At 39.3% G+C, this 22,524-nt stretch overlaps 2 protein-coding genes, 1 long non-coding RNA gene and 1 pseudogene across 9 annotated transcripts; all 4 read right to left on the bottom strand.

The window, feature by feature from the left end:
• Nucleotides 1-633: 633 nt before the first annotated feature.
• LOC133725770 (uncharacterized) lies at nt 634-7,765 on the bottom strand. Of its 7 annotated transcripts, none has more exons than XR_009854554.1 (9): nt 5,974-7,765; nt 3,794-5,931; nt 3,295-3,549; nt 2,944-3,065; nt 2,792-2,855; nt 2,573-2,694; nt 1,146-1,319; nt 984-1,005; nt 634-910 (listed from the first exon to the last, which is right to left on the bottom strand). It is a non-coding gene; the product is annotated as an uncharacterized LOC133725770 (long non-coding RNA). The 7 variants fall into 7 exon arrangements; XR_009854550.1 differs by having other exon boundaries at nt 984-1,061; nt 5,974-7,764; XR_009854549.1 differs by having other exon boundaries at nt 634-1,061; nt 3,794-4,894; nt 5,274-5,931; nt 5,974-7,762.
• A 3,917-nt stretch (nt 7,766-11,682) lies between these two features.
• On the bottom strand, nt 11,683-13,586 carry LOC133743194 (putative UDP-glucose flavonoid 3-O-glucosyltransferase 3; annotated as a pseudogene).
• Nucleotides 13,587-15,571: 1,985 nt separating this feature from the next.
• Nucleotides 15,572-17,498, bottom strand: LOC133725769 (putative UDP-glucose flavonoid 3-O-glucosyltransferase 3). Its single transcript, XM_062153145.1, has one exon. The coding sequence runs from the start codon at nt 17,496-17,498 to the stop codon at nt 16,092-16,094; it is 1,407 nt and encodes a 468-aa protein (XP_062009129.1). The 3' UTR covers nt 15,572-16,091.
• Nucleotides 17,499-19,660: 2,162 nt separating this feature from the next.
• On the bottom strand, nt 19,661-22,406 carry LOC133725768 (pentatricopeptide repeat-containing protein At3g22150, chloroplastic). The gene has a single exon (XM_062153144.1). The coding sequence runs from the start codon at nt 22,126-22,128 to the stop codon at nt 19,672-19,674; it is 2,457 nt and encodes an 818-aa protein (XP_062009128.1). The 5' UTR covers nt 22,129-22,406; the 3' UTR covers nt 19,661-19,671.
• Nucleotides 22,407-22,524: the final 118 nt, after the last annotated feature.

Here is a 22,524-nt window from a genome sequence, read left to right as displayed (position 1 = left end):
CATGTGTATAATTTGAAAATTGCTACATATATATATGGTAACGTGTGAGAATGACGAGTGTTTAATCGTACATGGAAAATATTTGTTTATAAGAGTTTGAAACTCTCACTAATTAGTTTTATTTTATTTGTAACTACACTTTTATTTATAGTTTATTAATTAGGTGGGAGAAATTTAGAAAAATAATAATTTTATAGAGAAGAACTTAGATTAACATATATCTACTGATAATCAGTGTTGAATCATAACGCATGAGCAGTTGTTTTTCCACTTACGAATGAGGGATGGAAGCTAAGCACTTAAATCACCATATTTAAGGTTTATTTTGGTCTCCCGTCAAAGTAGGTTGATGAATTGAATATGACCTTTGATGCAGATGAATTGAATCTGACCTATGCACTTAAAGCACCATATTTGATGTTTATTTTGGTCTCCCGTCAAAGTACGTTGATGAATTGAATATGACCTATGATGCAGATGATTAGTCTGTCTCATACACATTTAACAAAATTATCAGCAAATTAAATCATTCTCATTCACTGAATTTTAGTTCTACACTAGATATACGCCCCGCGCGATGCTGCGGGTTTGCACATTTTTTTTCTTCCTCAATTTTTTGTATGTAAACAATCAGAACCATAAACTAAGAAACGTTTATTGGTGAATGTCATAACTTTACATATTACAAAAGCTGGTATTTAAGTATAATATCAGAATCCTCCCCTGCTTCTGCATTATAAACTGCAAGTTTCATGAGAACGTGTCTTACCTAAATCATCGTGTCTCCTGCCATTCAAGGTTTCACTACATAATCTTTGATTAAGATTTTCACAGCTCAATTTTGCTTCCGGCTATGCTTCAGGTAGGTGTCTCTTTTCAATACCAATGAGCATATAAGCCAGGTCAACTCCTAGAATGAAAAAATAGCTTAATTGCTGAAGTTGTAACAAAGAATTTGAACAGCAGGCCAACACAACAATTACCTCAATGGCTACATTCAGTACACTGTAACAAAAAAAATTTCAGCCACCAAGACCAGAGACCAACTCCATCAGTCATAACTGATAAGAAAAAGAAGATCACTCCTTTTGAAAAGTCCACAGCAGGATCAAAGATTGAGCCAATAATAAGTGGGTATTGTTTACCTTGTCATCCCTAATTTTCATGTTATTCATCTCACTGGGCAACCGTATTTCCACTGCCGTCTCCTAATCCAGATGAAGGAGCCACACTTACAGAGGCCATGAGCACTATCAAGAACTGAGATAATTGTCTTCTAGATTCCCTCTCACCTCAATCAAAATAAATCAATAGCATACCTACAGAAAACATATAAACATATTAGCATTAATGTTAAATGATACAAATTATGTTAAACCATTTATTACAGTGAACTCTTTACATGCTTCACATTTCACAATTCAAATGTATGCTCAAATTTATTGAATTTAGGTTTGGGATTGAAAAACCCTGGAGCAATTCCAGCGTTCCAGGGTTCTCTGAGTACGTCCTAGAAAACACATAAATAATGTCGCACATAATTTCAATCTAATGAGCAAGGAACCATTACATCTGTACAAATTCAGAGGTCCTATATATTACAACTCATGCTCTGCAAAAGATAGGTATTGAAATTCAGGAAAAAAGGAAGATACAAAAAACTTAATACACAAATTTTCAGTACAAAAAATTACTTCAGCAGTAGGAAAAAAGCCAAATGTTAGTTTGACAGCTAGGTTAAACCCAATAAATAAAGATTTAATGTTACATTAAAAGATAAACAGACTTCATGTTTAACCCCAATCTGTGAAAAAAAAAATGATGTCAATAAGACCACCGTGCAACACAGCAATATTGAAGCACATTAGAGAAGAATTGATCCCGTTTCAAAAAAAAAAAAAAAGGAGAGAGAAGAATCGATCACATTTGACATTGTGAGTATTTCGAGAAATGAAAGAAGAATGCATCACATTTGACACTGTATTTCGGCTTAATGCAACACAGCAACATTGTATAGATCCTTGTCAACTTAAACTTTTTTGAGTTTAGATAAGTTGCTGACTAAAATCAATATTGTTTAAGCTTGCTGGTATTTTGATATTGCCGCGAATTTGGTAAGGACAATGGGTTCCATTTGTCAGATCCCATTTGCAGAAGCAAAATAAGTTGCTGACTAAATATTGTTTAAGCTTGCTGGTTTGTGCTGGTTTTGGGTGAAATACATACATTAAAATCAAAGAAATAAGCACATTAGAGAAGATTTCATATAATGCAACACAGCAATATTGAAGCACATTAGTGAAGAATCCATCACATTTGACATTGTGAGTATTTCGGTTAGTTTATAGAATGGTCAAGATTGTGACAAAATGTGAGAACAATACTTGGTTTGCAGGAAGACAATTAACAGGATCTTAATCCTAACAAAAATTATCAAATAACAGACAATTGAGATAACCATATCATTTTTTTTTTGTCAGACAAATCATTTACTTGTGGGTGCTTTCATAATGAGCATGCCTATCATCAAAGATGTAAACTTTAGTGTGCAGATATGAGAGAGGAAGCATACTTGAATATGGTATCAATGTGGGTCATCATTGTTCCCTCATGTGAATATGGCTGAAGCTCCTCTACTTCAATCATACTTGTGCTTCCATTTTCAGTCTATTGGTCGCTCTCCCATAGTTGGCGCTACATTGTTCAGATGAACACCAAAATTACGCATGAACATTCAACTCATTAGATTGAGATTTCTAAGTAACAAAATAAGAGAATAAATCAAAGTTACCAATAGAAAGCGGCGTTCCCCGTAAATTTTTTATGTCGTCGGCAACTGAATTTCCATTTTCATCCTACAGTTTGATCAGATTGGAATCAAAAGCTCCATAATTTTAGGTTTATTGAAGAAATTCGATGATGCTATGAAGAAAAAGAAAATACCTAATCTTTGAGCTTCCTGTACTCCATTTTCACACTCACTCATCTTTTTCTCGTAAAATCTTGGGTCTTTTCAGATCTTGCCTTAAACTGAGATATTATTGTATAGGAAGTAAACCCAGAAACTGAGAAGACGAAGAACATTCGAGGAAAGTGAGATTAGATTCCAGAATAATAGATCAACCAAAAAATTCATCAAATTTCATAGATAAAACAGATTTCAGCTGAAAAAGAGGAGCATAGTTTATGTCAAATGCAGAAATTGAAGAAGCAGGAAGTGAATTACTTTACTGATAGAGAACGCAAACAATACACAGATTCAAAAGTGTGCAGAGCAAGAATTCGAAGGATTACCTTTCTTGGTAAGCAGTGGCTCCAAATTGAGGTTTTGTTACCAATGTAGCCAAGTCCTACTTCAGTTAAATGAAATGGTTGTCATCTACACTATTTTGCAATTCTTTTTTTCTGAACCAATTTTGTTTTATTTAAACAACAGATTGACAGTAGCCACTACTTAAATGTTGTTCACATACAAATACACCAGCCTAACAGCAGTTTCAGACAGCAACACTGTCGCCTGAAGGCATTTGCTCTCTCAGCTATGGTGGCCTGTTTCAACACACAAAATCAACACTCAACAGCGTCAGCTACTATATTCTATGACAAATAAAGAGTAACCCTTTAGTGGCCAATAAATACAGATTCCCAGAAGGCCAAAATGGGTTGGAGTGGGGGTGAATTATACAATTAATCCATATCGTGAATCGAGCTTTCCCACATGTATAAAACTATCAAAATTATAACCATAAATCTAATGTTATATACAATGGTAGCAAGTCAAAGACATACTCACCTTAATAGATTAAACAGCCCGAACATAATCTTTCAAGGGTTGACATCGATGGCTGGAGAAAGATTTGAGAGGTTTTGCTGTTGAATGGTGCGGGAGAAACTCAAACTAAGAGAAGAGGAAGCAGTGGGTTCCAAGTCTTGGTGCAAACTAAACTGTACGCGTAGCGGTCATCGTCATTATAAGGCATAGCCTTACCGCTTGGCGGTTGGTCGTGGACCATAGACTCTTGGAGTCTAGACCTGTTTAGATCTTTTTCCCGTGGGGAAAGTTTGACAGAGTATGGTGCCCGGAGGCTAGACCATATGTTTACATATAGAGTACATGTAAAGTTTGTAATTGTATGAACAATGACAAATAAGTATAGCTAGCAAGTAATAATATATGGATCTTATGGCCATGTGACATGCATATTAGATAATTGCAAGTGTGATGGGTGTCCATATAAAATTTTGGGAGTAGCTTCCGATGAAAGCTATGAAGCATTGTGAACCTAGAGCTTAACTAAAGCATGTTGGATATGTTTGAGTGAGTTAGGTTATGTTCGAGCAAGTTTGGTGTAGCTGAGCGGGTAGGCGTTGTGCAAGCATACGGGGCGTGACCCAAGCAAGTCATGGCCATGTTCGATACCCAAGCGAGTCGTAACCCAAGCAAGTCGTTATCCAAGCATGTTTAATTAAGTCATAAGTGTCACAAGCTTTTAGATGTGGCTGTTGGTATGCACATACCTCCTAAGCACAAGTATCAGAAGCACAAGACTCGTATCGCCAATACACAAGCGAGGTAAGCTCCCAGCCGAGGGTCCCGATACCCCTCGGGGCGATATCGGGGACCCCAAGCGTCCCACACCGAAGAAATGGAACCAAGCTCCCATAAATCTGCTACATTAAGGTCATCTCCAACAACCCAAAGAGGTAACTGTTTACTATCACTTTCCATTATTATTATCTTACACAATACTGACTTAGGCATCGGAGCGTTGAAGGCCGGCACACCCGGTCTTCCCTCTGACCTTCGTCTGTTTTGCAGATAAGCAAGACCGATAGTGGTAGTAGCAAACCGATACATCATGTGTTCAGCTGGATCGAACTCCTCTCTAGACAACTGAAACAATGGCATAGTTTGTTTAAATGAGTGTCACATTAAATTGATTTAAGCATGGCATGTGTATAACATGTACTAGTAATAAAGTTGTTAATAACATTTTTGATATTGTTGTAAATATGCTTAGAGGTCATGGAGACATAAAGCATGGCATAACTACCATGGTAGACGTACTAGTAACATTGATACATAGTGTACGCATGCTTAAAGTCATAGAAGCATGTAAATGCATATTAAGTGAGATATATTGTAGGCATGCTTAGAAGTAGTAAAAGCATGTAAAGGCATGGCAATAGCTCTAATTGTATGAGTGTGTATTGAGATATAACATTTTACTTATCTTATGCCGATTTGGAGTGAGTTGGAGTTTGGAATTTACATAAGTACCCAAATCATGTTGGAGTTGTCCAAGCATGACGCTCCATTACTCCGGCGAAGCACCTTAGTAGAATGATGATGATTTCGTTAATTGGAGAGGTGATTGGTGATTATGTCCCCTTGAAACAAAATAGGTGATTAGTACATGAGTATGTAAAATCAACACTAATAGCTTATGTACTTCGATAAGATATTAAGCAAGGTGTATAAGCGATGTAGTAGTTGATGACATGTTTGATTGTATGCTTCTAACATGAATTTCAAATTGGCAATGAAATTTAGAGAAGAATTTTCGATGGAGTTTTAACATGTCAAATGTGCGTATCTATTGGATAATGAGGTATGGTCATAGGAGCATATATGTGAGATACAATAGACCTGATTTGAACATTCTCAATGTTAACAACAGAAGCCTAGAGATATGTAAGTGTGCTTAGTATTGACTAGTGTATCAATGAAGCAAATGTAAAAATCACGTAGTAGAGTGACATTGATTATATGTACTTACGGATGTCAAATACTGACAGGTAATTTAAATGAACCATTTAAGCATGGGACTTATGGGCATTTGAAATTGTAGGATTAATAGCCTGATTAGCCCTTTAAAACTCCGAAGGTCTGAAGAATTCTGTCTTGTTCTTACTAGAAGAACAAGAGATCTTACTAGAAGAACAAGAGATCTTACTAGAAGAACAAGAGACATGCTTGGATTTCACTACAATTGCGTAAACGGGGAGCACGAAATTTAGAGCTTTTGTCAATGATGGCAAAAGTGGAATACGTATTCACTATTTGAGGATCAGATAATACGTAGGCTGGGTCGATGAGTAATAAGGATCCAAACCAATTGAAAAATTATGACATGCAGATCTTGATAATCCTATGTGCATAAATGAAGCCAGAAATTTGCCTGAGAGAGATTCTGAATGTCAATAGTGAGACAAAGGGCATGTACAGCATACCAATTACCATTAGATGCTTTGGCAGTGAAGCATAATTATGTGGTTGTGTGTTATGTGTGCATAGAAGGACAAGTATAGCATGCTGTGGCAGTAGGTAATGAGTCATGTATGGATCTCTTATATGTGGCTAGCAAATCAACCATGAAAGAATATGGACAGAGCATCGACATATATGTGTAGCATGTGTACAGACAAAGTGTTCAAGTGTTTCATGCTATTTGAGATAAATGAGCTTTGTCAAGGCATAGATGCATGGTACATATGTGTAGCTGCTGGAAGAATAAGAGGTATGCATTCCTGGAATCCATTATAATTGCATAAAAGAAAGGCATGGATACATGGCACTCTCTTAAATAAGTGAGCCAAGTCTTTAATATACATGCAGCGGCCATATGGAAATTTGTCTTTTTTGATATGTATGTATACATATGTAATGGCTATATGAGTTGGTCTTCAATTCAAATGAAAAACAAGAGAAAGTAAATGGTGTAGTGACTTTGTTCGGGAGACAGACATAATAATGAATATAAATCAAGATGCCTATGACAAGTAGCTGAATAGATACATAGGCAGACCAGTGTCTCATGTTGTTAGTGCATGGCACTTGATCGTGGAGTATAGCGGATTATAAGTGAAATATGAGATATGGCAAAGAATGCTTAGCAGGTCATGTGCACACATATGTGGACATGTGTGGTTGATGTAATCCGTAGCACGTGAAGTTTATTTAACTACTGGATAATAATGACATGAACAAGGGAGCTTATCTCTGTACGGCTCAAAGGCACTCGATGTTTGAAGGCGCTACACCACTGAGAGCTGAATTGTATCCTAGTTTTTGAGTGGGTCGACGACCACGAATTATGCTTGCAGGTTGAGTACAAAATTGGAATGGCGGCAGAGCTTTGTACGCAGGCATAATAGTGGAGAGTGGAGACTCAATGAAGAGAGCCGTGGGTGTGCGCACAATTTGGACCTCTGTCTAGCAGGTTGGTGGAGGCCTGGCTAGCGGAGCTGCAGCTTTGGCCAGCAGAAGTTCGGCCAGCGGTAGCAGAGCTTTAGCTAGCGGAGGTTCGGCCAATGGTAGCGGAGCTTTGGCCAGCGGGTTGGCGGAGGCTTGGCTTGGCTTTTGTCGCTTGGCGGAGTGTGACACCAACGCTGCTGCTCTTAACGCTATGGAAGTAAGAGGCTGTGACGGATAAACTCTCTGAAAGTTGTGGCGGAGGCTTTGTTAGTTAACGCGGACATTAGCCCATGGGTGCCCAGAGCAGAATACCCGTTTGACGCGAGGAGGCTGCATTGACGTAGTCAAGAAGGCTGGGTGTGGCGCAGATAGCGTTGAAGACATCTTAGGCTATCTCCAATAGAAAGTTCAAAGTCCATGTTTTAGACCATGGTTGAGCAAAACCCATCTCCAATCATGGATTGGGTCTATTACAAAAATGCTCCATGGATGTCTAAAGTCCATTTCTTGGTCTAAATATAAACCACCATTTAGACCACCAAAACTGGCACACTTCAAGTTTCAAGTTGCATAATTGCATAATTGATCCAAAATTCAATATGAGTTTTTCCAACCCGCCAACAGTTCCTTTTTTTTTTTTTTTTGAATAAATTTCATTTTATGAAATAAATTTGACATGGTTTATTATAATTATTATTATTATTTATTAGTGGTATGATATATCAACTAAATATAATTATGAAGTATAATACAAAATGAGCCGTTACAATAATACTTTACTACTTTTATTCATTACAATAATTAAAAAAAAAACAAAAAAATAATTATAAGTATACTTTTACACCCATGCAGTGGTATCCCAGCGCCAGGACACCTGCACCGACATTGCGGCGAAAGCCTGGCAAAGCCAGACTAATCCACTGCACCGCAGACGCACGAACCCAAAGGGTTTCCTCAAACGCTAGACCTGGGGGTTCCAGACTAGGCCATTCGACCAACACACCACACCACGTGGTTAATTATAAGTATACTTGAATTAGTAATATAACTGAAAACACTTATAATTTTGAAGTATACAAATTAAAAATAATAAAATATATTAAAGTCTATAATTTAGACCTCGAACTATTAGAGTTGAAAAAATTATAAACCTTACTATTTAGATGAATAGTACCTTTCAAATGTCTAAAATTTTAGACCATGATCTATTTTAGACCTTCACGATTGGAGATGGCCTTAGACAACTTATGATGATCTCAAAGACTTAACTTTTGTATGGGCTTCCGTCAAAGGATGAGGGGACTGCCAAAGGATGAGGCTCGTCAAAGGAATGGGCGCTGCGATAAGGGGATTTGGCAGAGCTGGTTAGCGGGCATGGGAAGAGCAGATCTTTGGCTCTTGGCAGTGGTGTTGACACTGGCATCAACGCATGCACTTGGCGTTGCAAGCACTGATGCTGGACGGTTGGCACTAGCCTCGTTAGAGGTGCGTCAAGTCTTTTTGACGAAGCAGAAGAAGTTTGTGGGGCTTGGTGGATCAACAAGCAGAAGGATGTGACGGTGTGTCTTGGCGCCAACGAAGCAAGTTTCCTGTGGCCTTTCTGGGTGTCCAGAGTAAAAGGCACTAGATTTTTTTTTTTTTTGTTTACCGCTAGGAGTTGTAGTGTTTGACGGTAATGAGATCACTCAAAAAATTCTTTTTGTGTTGAGTGGCTGTGACAGACTCAAGCATGATAGGTGATGAAGCCTTTGTATCGGCTTCCCACAGACGGCGTCAATGATAACGTTAGAACCGAAGGCTCTAGTTAACTTTAGAGAAAGAGAGTGAGAGAGAGAGAGAAGACAAGATGTATAGTGGTTCGTCTCCCACCTTAGCGGGAGACTTCGTCAACTTGAAGTATTTAACTATATGTGTTTGGGCCTTGCAACCCAAAGGGATTACAAGAGATGTAATGGGATGATCTTTCTAAGTGGGAGGAGGGGTCCCTTTTATAGGTAAGGGAACCCCTTTCATTTACATTTTCTTCAATGTGGGACAAAGAGTCCCATTTGTAGTCTTCAAAGCATGTTGTGAAGGCAAGTTGGCAAGGCCGGGAAGGTTGCTTCCCGGCGAGGTTTTGGCCTCCTCCGACCATCACGGGGTAGGTTGGATGTCGGGCTACTGGTGTATGTCTCGGTTAGGCCCCACCATGGCTTGTAGGCCCCCCCTAAGAGGGTGTTACTTATGCTTGGTGATGTAGCAAATCCTCCATACTATTGGAGGTATGTACAAGTCCCCGAAGTCCCCAAGTAAGAGGAGCTTCTTGGTTGGGGAGTTATAAACATGATGTCATATATCAAGTATAAGTGACGTCCGAGCGGTGCCGAGCCCCTACACACACACACACACTCTCTCTCTCTCTCTCTCTCTCTCTAATAATAGCAGTTTTATAGAAGACTGTCTCTCTCTCCTCGACACTGTTTCACAGAGAATCTTCTATCTCTCTCTCTCTCTCTCTTTCTCATCCAAAATCCAATTTCGCAGAGAATAGCAGTTCTATGGAAGACTCTCACTCTCCTATCCAAAACCTAGTTTCGCAGTCCTACCCTCTGGGATTGGTAGTGATTGAATTGATGGGACGAAATTGGTTGGGATTCAATTGATGAGTTCGATTTCTGGGGCTGGGTGTTCCACTGATGGGTTTCTTCCCTGTAAAATTTCATCAACTAATACCTGGGTTTACCATCAACCTACTTTCTCTCTTTAGGCATTGCAGGGGATCAACCATACCCATTGATTTGGTCTCTCTCTTTGATTTTCAGAAAATCAAATTAGTCTCATATCAAATTTCATTGAAACCCACTTGATTAGTTGTTATATGCATTGGTGCTAAGTGAAGTAAAAGAAGAACATAGGGAAGAAAAAGAGAGTCCATGAATGATGCTATCTTTATCTTGCATATTGAAAATCATCAATTCCCAGCATATTAGTCTGCATATACCTAATATTTCAAGCTACTTTTCTCTTGCTTAGTCTGTTGGAAATTATATCAAATATCCAATTAAATAAGAATGAATATATAATTAATCATGACTTTTCAAATTGAACTGGTGCATGTCTTTATTTTCAATAGGTGTATTTAAGAATTAGTCTTTCTTTCAAGAAGATAAGTGAACACATATATTGGTTCACTTGAGTTTCTATATAAAGTTATAAACCCATAGTCATATCCTTCAACACACATCATATACAAATCAATATAGAAAAAAGAGATCAAAGAGATCAAGAGAATCAAATCAATGATTTCTTTCTTATTTCTTCTACAAGTCTTCTTCATGTCAAAAGAGTACAAAATATAATTATGATTCGCCAGAGTCCAAAATTATAGTGCTTTAATTTTGGATCATCTATTGTTGTATTCTAGAAGATGGATGCCCACCGAACTGCGAGCACAAGGGCAGGGGCGAAATCTGTATTTAGTCCATTACATTTTGCATGCCTCAATCGAAAAATCAAGTCAGTGATTTCCTTTTCTTATATTGCTTTTATTTTTTCAAGAATATTGCACTCTTACTTGCAATATTTGTCATAACATTCATTTGTCTACAAATTGCACTCGTATGGTAGGAATCAAATATTACTGCATTGGTATATCATTGCTTTCAATCCTTATTGAAATTTCTATCATGATTAAACATCATATATGTGATTGTTCCCCAACATAATCTCAGCCTGTAGACAGATTCGTAAAGAACAGAGGGGAGAGAGGGAGATAGATAGATATAGAGAGACGTGAAGGAAGAGATGAATAGAGAGAGAAGAAAAGCAGCAGTAAACAAGTTAAAGCTTGTTTTAGACTGTTGGATTCATTATATCCACGTGTCACTATCTAGTCAAAAACTTAATTAGGAAGCTCAGGTGATTAGCTTGCTTAGCTTACTCAGGAGAGGATCCTCTCCATTCAATGTCCACTGTATTGATCTACTTTGATGATTCATGCAAGAAAATATTTTCTTCTTGTATACAATAAAAGTGTCTCACAAGGACGAGTGGATTGTATAAATGACCATTACCAAGAAGACAAAGATTTAAGTGAAAAACGCAAAACTGTCTCCGGCGACTTTTCTCAAGAAAACTAATATTATTCATTTATTTTTATCAAAAAAAAAAAAAAAAAAAAGCTTTGCTCTTTCGTTTTTTTTTGGAACAAGTCAAAATTCTATTGTGCCTAATGAGTATTATTTGCTATTTTTTTTTTTTTACCTTTTTTTGAGGCCAAATAAACATGCCTTGTTTATCATGAATTAAAGAGCTTTAGTGTATGTAATACTTTGATGCTTATAAATATAATCAATTTACAAAAAAAAAAAAAAAAAAAAAGTACCAAAAAGTATAGTTTTCATTTGTGTACCAACATTTTTGATGATCAAGACATACAATTGGATCATTTGGATTGTGCAAAAGAAATACAATGCTTAATTGATTGCAGCCATTACTATAGTTAATCAAAGAAATATCTCATCAATAAAACGTCCCAATGAAGAGGAGGAAGAACCACCATCCATCAACGCTCTCTTACTCATTTCACTCATCTCTTTCACTCTCTTCCTTACAATACTATCAGGCTCCATCACCTCCCTTATTCCTCTCTCTATCTCTTGTGCAATCAAAACCAGTTGCCTCTCTTCGGCAGTACTATGAAACACACTGCCATACTCCACACTGATTTTCACGGCCAATCCCCATTCTCTCACCATTTCAAATGCATTCATTTGTTGTTCTGCGTACATAGGCCACGTGGCGATTGGCACCCCAAACCATAAACTCTCGAGAATGGAATTCCACCCACAATGAGATACAAAACCCCCGACGGCCGGATGGGCCAACACGTCTACTTGTGGGGCCCATCCTATGACCTTCCCGATCCCAGTCGTCGGTCCGATAAACCCATCAGGCAAGACGACTGTAGGATCGGCATAGTCACTAGGGTGAGAAATCTTGCCCTTTGGAGGAGGTCGACATAGAGACCACAAGAATCGGTGCCCACTCTGCTCCAGCGCGCATGCTATCTCTTTCACCTGGTCCTCACCGAAACTCCCCCTGCTCCCAAAGCACAAGAACACTACTGAAGACGGAAGTTGATCATCAAGCCATTTCAATATATCCGACTTTTTTTGGCGGCCTGGTCTGGGTCCACGTGGACTTCATCTTCACTCTTCAACTTCAGTATGGGTCCCATCGGATATACCGGAGGGATCTCACCATAAGAACTAAGGCCGTGTTTGTTTCACAGAATCTGGGCATTGGGAAAGGAAAGTCTTTCATTTCCTGTATTTTCCTGCGTTTGGGATGGCCAAGGAAGGGAAAATAATTCCCAAAGGAAAGGAAAAAGAGGAGGAAACTTGTTCCCCCTCACCCACCTCAGGAAACTGATTCCCCCCCCCCCCCCACGGCCCCACCCACTTGCAAACTGATATGACTAAATTGTCCCTACTTCAAATCATTATTTGCTAATATAACCAACTATATTTGTTGTTTGTATGATTTTTGCACTACCCCTGCAGTGAAAACTAAAATGTGTATTCTGACTACATTCCTATTCTTTCCAAACACTGGAAAGGAAAATTGTTGGGAATTGCAATTTCCCATGCCTATGGAAAGAGCAAGGAATTGATTTCCTTTCCTTTCCTTTCCGCGAACCAAACGCAGCCTAAGAGTACGAAGCGCATGAGATTCTAGCTCCCAGAATATATTTACCAAAATACCCTTGGCCTCTCTGAACCTTCTCGCTAAGTTTGCAAACAACGATGCCCGCTCTCTTTCCATAAGTGTTCTTGGCAGGGCTTTAGGGGGGACCGGATTCACGAAACTCCGGATGAAACAACTAGGCCTCCGAGTCCTTTAACTCAGTGACGTCCACGTCATGCTCGTCGGCGAGCGTCTGGAGGTGGAACATGAGCCCTAGAAAGCAAGCGTTGGAGGTGAAGAAGATGTACGTTGGAACCCCGAACTCGTTGGCCACATCGATCATAGTGGGGCAAACCATGTCGATGACAAACCCGGCGAGCCTCGGGGTCGACTCGGTTGACTCGGCAAGTTTGGCAACGGCATCTCTGACGTAGGGTTTGTGGCTTTCGACGAACGTTTTGCTGAAGGTGCTGCGGGGCATGTTTATGAAGTCGACGTCAGGCTGTGGGAGGTTGATGAGCTTGATGCGTTTTTCTGAGGCGGAGGCGATGGAGTCTATATAGGTGTCAGTGGCTGTGGAGCCGAAGGGAGCCTTCATGATGAGGACGGTGATGAAGAGGTGGTCGTCTCGAGATATGAGGAGCTTGGCGATCTTGACCGTCGGTACGAGGTGGCCGGCTCCTGCTAAGGGGATGAACACGAGCTCTGCGGGTTTCTTCATTTTGATGAAATTAAGGAAGATAGGGATGAGATTAGGTCAAGGATTTAGGAGACTCAAGGCATCTTTATATATTGATTATAGTGTTTGATTTTTCAATACTCTCTAAGTTAAGTTCATTTTTTTCATTTTTGTATTATTGTCTTGGAAGATTCACTTGAAGCTAGCACTAAACGATACACTGAAAGTGAGGTCATGCCTTTGCTCACTGAGCCAGTTTGTTTTTTTTGGAGCTTATTAAGGTCCCGCTTCTTAATTGAAACTTCCAAGCATGCAGATGCAGACATGCAGTAGTTCATTTTAGTTTACTATAAAAAGGAGCATTGGACAACAAAGTAGAAGAAAAAGATGAAAATTGAGTTTTGGTGCCCGAGAAGTTGTAGTAGATAGGATAGATGCGTGCAATAACCTCTGACTACTATTTTGACTGAACTCTCTCCAACAATAGTTCAATATATTTCAATTTTAGTTCATGCCTTTCGGCTCTTAGAATGCACATACCAATAACATATGTTTTAGCTGTCTCGCAAGGGGTTTGATCCAGCTAAACACAGGATGTATCGGTCTGCTACTATCACTATCGGTCTCGCTTATCTGCAAAACAGACGAAGGTCAGAGGGAAGACCGGGTGTGCCGGCTTTCAACGCTCTGATGCCTAAGTCAGTATCATATAAGATAATGATAATGGAAAGTGATAGTAAAACAGTTACTTCTTTGGGTTGTTGGAGATGACCTTAATGTAGCAGATTTGTGGGAGTTTGGTTCCGTTTCTTTCGGTGTGGGACGCTCGGGGTTCCCGATATCGCCTCGAGGGGTATCGGGACTCTCGGCTGGGAGCTTACCTCGCCTGTGTATTGGCGATACGAGTCTTATGCTTTCGATACTTGTGTCTAGGAGGTATGTGCATACCAACAACATACACATGAGCCATTCAAATTTTAGACATCAGTACGTTTGATCATTCCTGCATGTATTTTGTAGAATAGTATTTGTGTTTATGAAACAAGCTAGCTATAATTTTTGTCGTAATTTTATTTATAAGTCTCATAACAAATAAGTGATAAAACTATAATATTAGTTGTTACTAATAGATTTTGAAGATAAACCTCACACCTAGTGTCGAAGATCATTATATTTGGACAAACGTACTGATGTCTAAAATTTGAATGGCTCATGTGTATGTTGTTGGTATGCACATGTATACTATAACATTTGGCTCGGGTTATTTTTTCGATGAAGATTTGGCTCGGGTTATTAAGCTCAAACTTGTTTTCTTAAATTGGGCTTCTGAAAAGATGGGCTAACTCAAATTTGAGGATATTAAATAAACAATGACTAGTCTTTCAAAAATATATGTTGGCCCTTGTGAATGAATATTCGACAAGTTCTAAAAAAGATGTGTTAGGCCACATATAGAAAGTGTTGGGCCGCATATATAATTTCCAATTTATGCAAGTCTCAGGTAAGGAGCGTGTTGAATAATGAAAAAGCCACCTTAAGTGACAAAACAAACTATAATACATTAATACATATCTATTTCACTATTAACTACACTGAAGGCTTTTGTAATTGCACGTAGACTATATCAATGCTGGCCAATTTATAAGGTTACATAGATGTACTACATTTCTCTGCTATTTACCATTACTACAAAGTTGCAGTAGACTGTCCTAGTCCCAAATTATTTCTCCACATTTCAGCACGAGTTCACAACATGGTTTAAAGGAGACAAATCTTTGCCAGAAACAATTGCTTTTTTATGGAGTGAGTAACATGATAAACGTACTTGATCGGTGGCCTTTCATCAGATAAATCTCGCTATTCGACATTTTATTTTTTGTTTTGTTTTTTATTTTATTTTATTTTTATTTGAGAATTTTGTTCATTTCAGATGTTAATTTATCAGTCATTTTTGCCTGCTTTCCATGGAATGAAATGCGTAAAAATATACGCTTCTATTTTTACATGATGGGGAGGAATGTAGGATCATGGAATGACAACCTTTGAAAAATTGCATGGAGTTGACTACTTCTGTTAACTTAGAAAACATATTCCAAATTTTAAGAACTAGTCAGCAGACTTGAAATTCAGGAACCGAAGGAAGACGAGCCAGCTTTCATGGAAAATATAACTGCAGAGACAAAAAGACGTGCTATATACATCCTCTGCCTAGCTTACAAAGAGCTTTCATTCTTGTGACACGAAATATGAAGTTAGAAACAAAAATCAGGCTCTAAAGTTGTTACCAATTAAACTGGTAACCATTGCTTCCATTCTTGTGCCAAGTGTACACAGTGCTGTTTTTATTCTACTGCAGATTACACAGGAACTAGAGAGACCATTCCAGCCATTCTAGCTAAGCCTTAAGGCAGACTTTGTTCAGTCATGATGTGCTTCCTACAGCTAGCACAGACTCTTACAACCTTAAATCCTTATTGACGTTAATGAGGAACACTTACATGATGAAATTGGTTTACAGACATGAACATGATCTTGGGTTCTAACAAGTCAAAGGAAAATCTGCTCAATAAAACGCCCCAACGAAGAGTAAGAGGAACCACCATCCATCAAGGCTGTCTTGCTCAATTTGCTCATCTCCTTCACCCTCTTCCTTATATCACTATCATGCTCCATCACTTGCCTAATCCCTCGCTCTATATCTTCTGCATTCACACTGCCCTTCTTATAAGCCATACTCACTTCCACTGCCAATCCCAATTCCCTCACCATCTCAAAAGCATTTAAGTGTTGCTCTGCATACATTGGCAATGTGCCGACAGGCACACCGCACCATAGACTCTCAAGCATAGAATTCCACCCACAATGAGATACGAACCCTCCGATTGCAGGATGGGCCAAGATAGCCACTTGTGGAGCCCATCCTATAACCTTCCCAATTCCAGTAGTCCGATCAAGGAACCCTTCAGGAAAGACTCCCCTGTAATCTGCATAGTCACTAGGGTAAGCAACCTTCCCCTTTGCTGGGGGCTGCCGCAGGGACCACAGGAATCGAAGTCCACTGTGCTCCAGCGCATAGGCTATCTCCTTCACCTGGTCTTCGTCAAAACTTCCCATGCTCCCAAAGCACAAGAACACTACTGACAATGGAGGCTGTTCATCAAGCCACTTCAAGGTGCTATCTGATGCCAGGTCTGAATCCTCATGCTTTTCATTTCTCGTAATGTTCAACATGGGTCCTATGGGGTACACCGGTGGAGTTTTGCCATCGGAAAGAGAGTGAAGAGCATTTGCTTCCAGCTCCATGAATGTGTTTACCAAAATACCCTTGGTTTCTCTGAACCTTCTTGCATGGTTGATGAATGTGGTTGTGGAGTCCTTGTCCAAAAACATGCTAGGTAAGGCACTAGCCGGCAGTGGGTTGGTAAAACTGGGCAACACCAACTCAGCATCCGAGTCCTTTAAATCGGTGCAGTCCTTGTTATGCTCATCGTGAAGGATTTGGAGGTGGAACAAGAGTGCAAGAAACCCTGCGTTGGATGCGAAAAACACATATGTAGGAACCCCTAATTCATTGGCAACGTCTATCATACTGGTACAGAACATGTCAATGACAAACCCAGCAAGTCTAGCCTCAGATTGGGACTGGCTGAGCTTGGAGACCGTATCTTTAATGTGAGGTTTGTGACTTTCAACAAATAACTTGAGGAAGTTGTTGGGACTCATGCCTTCTGTGCTTATGTTGACCTCTGGGAGGGTGATGAAGTTGATACGGTCAGATCCTGTATAAGTAATATCTATTCCCTTGGGCTTGGAGTCAAGGTCTAGCTTCATGATGAGGACTGTGATGAAAAGTTGGTCATCTCGAGCAACCAGGAGCTTTGCCATCTCCACCGCTGACACAATGTGCCCAATTCCTGGGGCAGGAATGATTACCAACTCTGCAGCTTTCTTCATCTGAGTTCGAAGGAGATAGTATGATAGAGATGGTGATGGCTAGCTGTCTCAACCTTCACTTTTGTGAATATGGATCAGGATCATATTACTGAGGAAGATATCATCATATCTTGCCAACTGGTCTTTCTCCAGGGGAATGGCAGAATGTGTTTTAATTCAACCTCAGCTGAAATTCCTATATTTCTGTATGTAATATGCTTATGACATTTGGTGTTTACATACCATTAATTCTTGTATTTCCCTTAGCCGAAGGCGCAAGTGTGTCATGCCTTTGCTGGCATTGGATAAACTCTGTGATCTGAAGCAAAAGAATGGAAAACGAAATCAAAGAGTGGCACTGTCAGACAGCTGAAGTACCATACTTATCGGCAAATGTGATGACTCCTGGATTACCACACAGCTGAAGTACTAGACTTATCTGTAAGGATGAGTGGATATGTGAGAAAACATCCTCACTAACATAAAAGTAAGCAATTTGATTTCCTGTCTAAACCGCTAAAGTCCAGCAGCAAGAGTTTCATATAATCTAGTTAAGTAGAAAGTTGAAGAATTCCATCCTAATGATACACATTGGTTGGAGGAATTAATATGAGAGTTGGTTGGATTTTTTAAAGATTTTCTTTTCTCTTTCTTGAGAAGAACATACGAGATGACCCATTGAATTCTTTTATCATTAATGTGAATATAAATTATACTTCAGAGTGCTGAATTCCTAGAAGAAAAAAAAGATTGCTGGGTTTCAATATATTGGGAATAAAAGCTGGTAATTATTTTGCTGGGTATACCAAGAGGTTTTGCTAGGCACAATTAGAAAGACCAAGATTGGCAAATTATTTTCATCCTTAGTCCATGGGTTACAGTTCTACAAACTTAACATCCAGAGGAATTTGTCAAATTGGGAACAGGAAACATATTAGTAGAAGATTTAAATTGGCAAAGTGACAAATAAATAAAAAGGATTACCTAACAACCACTGGAGTCAAGTGCACCAGCATGCAGGTCACTGCAAAGATTCAAACAGATGAATGCCCTTCCTTTTGAAAAATTGGACTACATGTGGTTGAACTCATCATGCAGACTACTCCATTGTCAGTTACAGCTAAGATATAACTTGGACTCTAGCATCAATCTACTGTGGAGCCAATTTGCTTGGGCAATTCAATAATCTATGGGACTTGTGCTATCTGTGGTGTCTCCATGATCGAGTTGTCCATGTGTATTGTGCCCACACGTGTAAACATGACATTCTCTTGTAAGGAAAGCTGTAAAATTAAGCCCCGTAACATATAGAAACAAGTTCTGGATTTTATGTTCATAAAAAGAGGGAAGATAAGGAGAAGGAATTGCTGCAAATGAACTTCCAACTGACAACTCATAAACTTATGTATTGAATGAAATTAAAGAAAATTAGAATGCAGTATTAATTTCTAATAAGAATAAAACATAAGACCCATCTTGAGAAAATTGATGGTGTGAACTTGGGCCCTTCATGTCTAATATCTTTTTCAGGAGAAATGTATAAGAAGAATAATCAGAATTAGAACTCTTAGACTAGGAGTTCATTACAAATCAATAGATTTAACCTTCCTTTGTGGGGGGTGGAATACTATATATTTATGTGTGTGTGTTAAGTTTTTAGATATAAGCAGGGCCATCCAACAACATATATCACTCAATTAATAGTGCTAGTTATCAAAGTGCAGGATTACTGACTAAAAGAAGGAAAAGAAAAATTATAGGCCTTTGAACAAGGATATTATATTCATAAAATCAGAGACAATGTGCTCAATCATTTCCAATGATGTACGGTGTCCTGTCTATAACCATTTACCTGAAAATTGTATGTCCAGCACATCTGACACTTGTTCATCCATTTTGGCATATTCAGACTTGAGCAACATCTGAGCATATCTGCTTTCAACAATTGATGACCTGCACCAGAGTCTACGTTAGCACAATAGTAGAGTTCCAACTCGCAATACAGGCATCATATCGGATAACCTCACCTGAATATAGCTGATATCAATACCAAGACGGGCAAATTTACTTGCCAGAATTCATCCAACTAGTCATCCGTAATCAGCTGTCTCCAATTTGCTAAAACCGAGATTAAGTCGCAATGGAATATAGAAGATGGCTAAAAAACTTTTATCAAGTATTCTCCTTTGATTCACTAATGAGGTTCCAAAATTGCATCTAGATGGGAATTGAGAGAAGGCCTATAACCAGCTTCTTTCATCATCATAGTCAACTCCGCCAACATACCATATATCTCACTGCACCGAGGGTGCTTTTGGTCCCTAGAAATGAAACAGTTCAGGAAACCAGTAATCTCAATCCAACTACAGCCAGGCTCCTTCTTCAAACCTTTCTCTTTCATTTGTTTTCTCACTTTATCAACAATTTCCCACTTTCCTTCCTCAGCATACATATTTGAGAGCAAAACATGGTAGCCTGTCTTGACATTAGCAGCCTTTATTTCAAGCAATTTATCAGCAACAATCTTGCCCAATTCAAATTGTTTATGAATTCTGCATGCACCAAGAAGTGATCCCCAAATTTCTATCACGTAACCCTCTTCACCCAACCCTATAACAAACTCGTATGCTTCAACTACTTTTCCAACCCTCCCTAACATGTCCGCTATACAACAATAATGTGCAGTTAATGGTTTTATGTTGTACTCCATTTTCATTGAATCATATAAAGAAAGACCTTCATCAACCAAACCAGCATAACTGCAAGCAGACAAGACTGCAACAAAGGTAATCGCATCAGGTACAATGCCAGATCTCTTCATTGAGTGAAACAAAGACAGAGCTTTCTGACCCATTCCATGTTGGCCATAGCCCAATATCATTGTGGTGTATGTGACAGAGTTCTTTTCATGGGTTTCAAGAAACACATTTTCAGCATAAGTGAGTGCACCACATTTTGAGTACATGTCAATTAGAGCAGTTCCCACGAAGACGTTTTGGTCAAGGTAGTGACGGAAAGAGAACCCATGGAGTTGCTTACCCATATCTATGTTCCCCACTGGATTACAAGCAGGGAAAACTGATGCTAAGGTCACGGCATTCGGTATTAGCTTCTGCTCCAGCATCTGCCTAAAAACTACAAAAGCTTCTTCAATCAGACCATTCTGTGTGTACCCAGTAACCATAGAATTCCAAGTAGCATGATCTCTATCAACCATATAGTCTTTTTTGAAAAGTCGTTCTGCAATCCTGACTGAACCAGATTTGGCATACATGTCTATGAGATAACTTTCCATCCCCTCAAATTCTATTCCATGCCTAATAATATAAGCATGTGTCTGCTGTCCAACATCTACGTTTCTAAGATTTGATGCAGCCGAAAGCAGAGCAGTTACAGTTACAGAATCGAACAAAAACTTTTGCTTTTGCATCTCATAAACAAGCATTAAAGCATCATCATCCCAGCCACTCTGAGAAAACACAGAGATCATGGTATTCCATGAAACAGCATCCCTCTCCGGCATCTTATGAAAAAACTTGAACGACGTCTCAACAGAATTGCACCTCGAGTACATCACCATAATTGCATTTAGTAAAATAACAGGCATCACTCTGAAATGCTTAGTAATAAAAGCATGCAACTGTCCAGCTAGTTCCAACTGTTGCAACTGTGAACATGCAGTTAAGACCGAAAGAAAAGTCACTTCATCAAGAACAGCCGGATCTGATCGTATGGCTTGAAAGAAAAGGCTGATTGCTTCCCTAGGAAGATTATTCTGAACATACCCACCAATCATGGTGTTCCATATCTCTGTGTTTCTCCCCAAACGACGGTCGAAAATCTTCCTAGCATAATCAAGGCAACCAAGCTCGGCATACATAAATATCGCCGAGCTCACAACAAACAAGTCATTCACATAATCACCGCCGAATCTAACAACCAAACCATATAAAACATTGGCATTTTTATAGTCTCTCATGGCGGATAAAGCAGGGAAAACATTGACAAAACTCACAGCGCTGGGGGTTATTCTCATCCTCATCATCATCCTAAACTGCTTAACCGCTCCTCCATACCTCTCAGTCTTAACATACCACGAAACCAACGTGTTCCACGCAACCACATTTCTCTCGCGCATTGTGTCAAACACCTTGCGTACTAAGTCATACTTGGCATGATCAAAGCCTCCAATGCAGGAAGAGTACATATTCATTAGCGAATTCTGCACAATCATACTTGGGTTCGGAAGGGACCGAAGAATGTGACAATGCACAGCCTTGCCAATGTTGAAATTGCGGGTATCGGCGCAGGCTTTGAGGGTGGAAGAGTAAGTGTAAGGGTCACATTTGGTGCTGGGGGAGGAGTTTTTCATGTGGGAATAGAACAAGAGGGCTTCAGTGGTCATGTTGTTGCAGATGAAGCCAATGATGATGGTGTTCCAGAGAAGGGTGGTTGGGCGAGGCAAGGTGTCGAACAGCTGGCGGGCAAGGTGGGGTTGGCCTTCTTGGCAGAGTCTGCTTAGGCGGGAGCGAATTGTGGCGGTTTCGAGAGTTGGCAGTGGGAAGACTGGGGAAGAGAGATTGTGAGGAGAGTTGGGTATGGGGGTTTGAGTGGGTGTGGAGAGAGGTGGGGGAAGAGCAGAGGAAGCCATGGTTATGGCTCTGGTGGATTTTCCCTCCTATACCTGTTTTTTTCTTTTTATTTTTTATATTGAGATCAGACGGTATTCTTAAAGACATCTTAAGTCCAGAAACTAGTCCGTGGGCTAGAAGTCTTGTTAAAACGCTCCCTCATTTTTTTTTGTCATTAAGAATAGATTGAAATTTAAACTCCAATCAGCGCCGACGGAATTCGAATTTGAGTGCAGAAATTCCACACTTAAACGCTCTTACCAACTTGACCACATATAGTGATTACCTCCTAACTCTTATAAGTCTTGTTCTGTTTGATTGAAATGGAGGGAATACCTGGAAGTCAAAACAAAATAAATGGAGTGAAACAAGTTTCTGGAGTAACAAGACCCTAATATTTTACTCAAAAATTATTT

Source organism: Rosa rugosa, chromosome 1 (assembly GCF_958449725.1).
Source record: "Rosa rugosa chromosome 1, drRosRugo1.1, whole genome shotgun sequence".
NCBI lineage: Eukaryota > Viridiplantae > Streptophyta > Magnoliopsida > Rosales > Rosaceae > Rosa > Rosa rugosa.
This window is presented reverse-complemented; position numbering and strand designations above follow the sequence as displayed.

Coding starts and splice junctions, on each gene's coding strand:
- LOC133725769 (XM_062153145.1), bottom strand. CDS start 17,498: ATGAAGAAAGCTGCAGAGTTGGTAATCATTCCTGCCCCAGGAATTGGG.
- LOC133725768 (XM_062153144.1), bottom strand. CDS start 22,128: ATGGCTTCCTCTGCTCTTCCCCCACCTCTCTCCACACCCACTCAAACC.